The 3,635-nt window shown below is 48.3% G+C and overlaps 1 protein-coding gene across 1 annotated transcript in view; it reads left to right on the forward strand.

Moving 5' to 3' along the window:
* The window catches only part of LOC107102795 (NF-X1-type zinc finger protein NFXL1-like), an 18,653-nt gene continuing 15,018 nt past the window's right edge, over positions 1-3,635 (forward strand). The window contains exons 1-6 of the mRNA XM_015402228.1: positions 1-58; positions 547-711; positions 791-973; positions 1,145-1,254; positions 3,020-3,150; positions 3,255-3,299. Coding sequence (XP_015257714.1) covers positions 558-711; positions 791-973; positions 1,145-1,254; positions 3,020-3,150; positions 3,255-3,299 — 623 coding nt within the window. The 5' untranslated portion in view covers positions 1-58; positions 547-557. The remainder of the gene's footprint in view (positions 59-546; positions 712-790; positions 974-1,144; positions 1,255-3,019; positions 3,151-3,254; positions 3,300-3,635) is intronic.

Genomic DNA, 3,635 nt, shown 5'->3' on the forward strand with positions numbered 1-3,635 from the left:
CGCTCTGCATTGCGCATGCGCAGCGGTGAGCGGCGTCCAGCGGCTCCCTTCTGCTGAGGTGTGTTTACCTTCACTCTGCGGCGGAGTTTGTCTGTTTTTTGGGTTTTTCTGTTGATGGAGCAGCCGAGGCGGCTCCAGCGGACAGCTGTGTGTTTGTAGGCGCCATCTTTAACCACATTCTCTCTTCTCTCTGACTGTTTTTACCGCGAATCTCTGCAGATGCTAGCTTGTTTCTGTTAGCCGGTTGAACCCAACCTGGCCGTTAAAATGACTCAGCTGGCTTAAACCGGTTCTGAGAAAAGAAATATCTTTACATTAAATAAGAAAATATTCAGACATTTATTGTGTGTCATTTTGGGCTGTTTTTAAACCGATAAAAAGTCGAACTTTGGTCCATTTTTGCTCCAAATCAGGACTTAAACACCTGGCGCATGCGCACTGGTCGTGTCCCGAACCAGATCTGACTGGGTTTGATCCTGGTTCTGGTCACAGGATGACCCAGAGATGTCTGATGTTCACCTAAAGATTTGATTTTTCTGTCCTCAGAGGTGGTTGCCATGGAGCCGGCCTGGAGGCAGCAGGGCAGGGGGCGGGGCAGAGGTCAGGATGCTGCAGGTGAGAGGCCCCGCCCCCAGCAGAAGGACAGGCCAGGTGTCTCTGCAGGACGAGGAGCAAAGACCAAGACAAACCCGTCTCCTGAACCTGCTAAAGGTGATGAGGATCCCAGGGTGGCGCCGGTCAGCGGGTCAGAACCGGGTCGCGTACCTTACCTGTCCCTCTTCTCTGTTAGCTGTAGGCGAGGCGGTCCAGTCCAAGTTTGAGGAGATTCGGAGGTCCAACCAGGCCGCAGCTAAGCGCCTGGTGGAGAGCCACGTCAGCTCCTCTTCCTCTGATGAAGAAAACGATGATGCTGGAGACAGACAGAGGGGGAAGGTCCTGGAGTCCACCTTCACCTCCTACACCAGCCAGACCGGTGAGACGGCCCAGACCACAGCGGTTCTGTTCTGACCGAGCCGGTGATGTTGGACCAATCAGAACCGAGGAGCTTCCTCATGTTCTGTGTCCTTTGGAATGTCTTCTGCCGTTATAAATGAGATCCTCAGGTTTAAAGATGGCCGCTCCCGCTGTCCCTCTCTCTGTTCAGGTGGCGACGCCTCGGGTCTGCACAGAACCAATCAGTACCTCAGTGACCTGTTCCAGTCCGGTGCGCTAACGTGTTTGATCTGCATCGCCTCGGTCAGGAGGACGCAGCAGGTCAGACGCAAATACAAATACAAAACCCACGATACAAATACAAAACCCACGACACTAGAACAAAACCTGCGACGCTAAAACAAAACCCGCGAAACAAATACAAAACCCACGATACAAATACAAAACCCACGACACTAAAACAAAACCTGCGACGCTAAAACAAAACCCGCGAAACAAATACAAAACCCACGATACAAATACAAAACCCACGACACTAGAACAAAACCTGCGACGCTAAAACAAAACCCGCGAAACAAATACAAAACCCACGATACAAATACAAAGCCCGCGACACTAAAACAAAACCCACGATACAAGTACAAAACCCACGATACAAATAAAAAAACCCGCGACGCTAAAACAAAACCCGCGAAACAAATACAAAACCCACGATACAAATACAAAACCCGCGACACTAAAACAAAACCCACTATACAAATACAAAACCCAAGACGCTAAAACAAAACCCACTATACAAAAAAAACACAAAAACAAAACCAACAACACTAAAATGTAACCAGTGACACAAAACAAAACCCGCGACACAAAAAAAAAAATGAAGCCTGCCACACAAAATCAAAAACTGCTGCAAAAATCTAACCTGCAACACAACACAAAAATGCAATATAAAAACAAAACCTGCGACACAACCGAAAGCCAAGACATGACAACAAAAACCTGCGACAGAAACAACAGGGCCTNACACAACACAAAAATGCAATATAAAAACAAAACCTGCGACACAACCGAAAGCCAAGACATGACAACAAAAACCTGCGACAGAAACAACAGGGCCTGCAGCTCATCTTGTCATGCAGGATCCAAAGGTCATCTTTATTAGCAGCGTTACTCGCCGTGAGTCCGTCCCACTCAGGTGTGGTCTGGACGTATACGTGAATATAACTAATCAATGCAGACCGCCATCGCCAGGTGAGTTGGAGTGCCGCCATCTTGAATGGTCAGTGTTATTCTAAATGGTTGAATCAAGAAAGTATCGGCGTTTAAATTAGGGAGATGGCGAATATTCGGCATCTGAAAATGATTGTTAACTCTGAAACAACATGGCCGAAACTTCTGATGACAACACCAACGTCACATCCAGCTTCAAAGAAAAGGATAGCTAGTAAACGGCGCAGCTAGCACGCAGTTATCACAGGTTAGCATGCAGCAGACTGGTTTCACTGAGAGAGACTGACTAAACGGTCAGGCTGCCTGCTCAGGTTAGCGGCACAAAACGCCGTAGAAAACCAAACATCAGCATTCTGAATATGAGAAGAACGCGACACGGAGAAGGAAACCCTCAGCAAACATGGCCGCTGCGTCTGTTTGAAAAGGCAGAACAAAAAGATGTCGGTGGGAAATAAATGTTCTGGTAGTTTGGTTTTAATTTAATGAAACACCTTTTAAAAAATAATCAGTTTTGTGGGCGTGCCTTTCCACATCGTTTTTAATGAAAAGACCTGATCTTATATTTGAGACATTACGGTATTAACTCCATGGCAACAGGCTGAGATGTTTCACTCATCTGTGCTGTGAATCTTATAAATATGGCGAACATAACGTGGTCCACTGTAACTTTTAACTCTAGATTATAATGATGGCTATGTTAGCGAAACACAGCAGCATTTTTTCCTTTTGCATTTATCAGTATATGTAGAGTAAAATGTATAATAAAAAGATGATCCTGGGGCCGTTGAGAAGCGGCCCCGTTGGACCGGGCCCCTCTGACTCCAGCAGAGATGTGACCCCTGCCGTCTGCATCCAGGTGTGGAGCTGCTCCGGATGCTTCACCCTCTTCCACCTGCCCTGCATCCAGAAGTGGGCCAGAGACTCCGTCTTCCTCATCTGCTCGGCCACCGATGAAGACTTCGGACAGAAGCAGCATCCCTGGCCCTGGTGAGGAAACACTTCCTCCTCACAGGATGATGTCACAGCTCCACATGATGATGTCACAGCTCCGGCCGATTACATTCTGTTTCTTCTTCATCTTGTCTTCTCAGCCCAAAGTGCCGCACTGAGTACCCCCCCAGCGCCACCCCCAACAGGTAGGTTCTGCTGCTCCTCATCCCGTAGAACTGGATCAGAACCATCTGGCTTCCACCATGTTAGTTTGCTGTGCTCACCTGCAGGGGGCGCCAGCATCCTGCTGAGACGTTGTTTAATCAGTCTCAGTCTGAGCGGTTCTACTGGGTCAGAACCATCTGGACCAGACCATTGATCCCAGTCAGCAAAGTTCTGCTGAGCCTCCTTAGTCCAAAACCCAGAGTTTCCCCTCCCTGTAACCAGTGGAGAACCAGACCCTCCCAGTAGAACCAAACCCTTCCTGTAGAACCAGACCCTCCCAGTAGAACCAAACCCTTCCTGTAGAACCAGACCCTCCC

This window comes from Cyprinodon variegatus, unplaced genomic scaffold, assembly GCF_000732505.1.
Source record: "Cyprinodon variegatus isolate N-32 unplaced genomic scaffold, C_variegatus-1.0 Scaffold1321, whole genome shotgun sequence".
Classification (NCBI taxonomy): domain Eukaryota; kingdom Metazoa; phylum Chordata; class Actinopteri; order Cyprinodontiformes; family Cyprinodontidae; genus Cyprinodon; species Cyprinodon variegatus.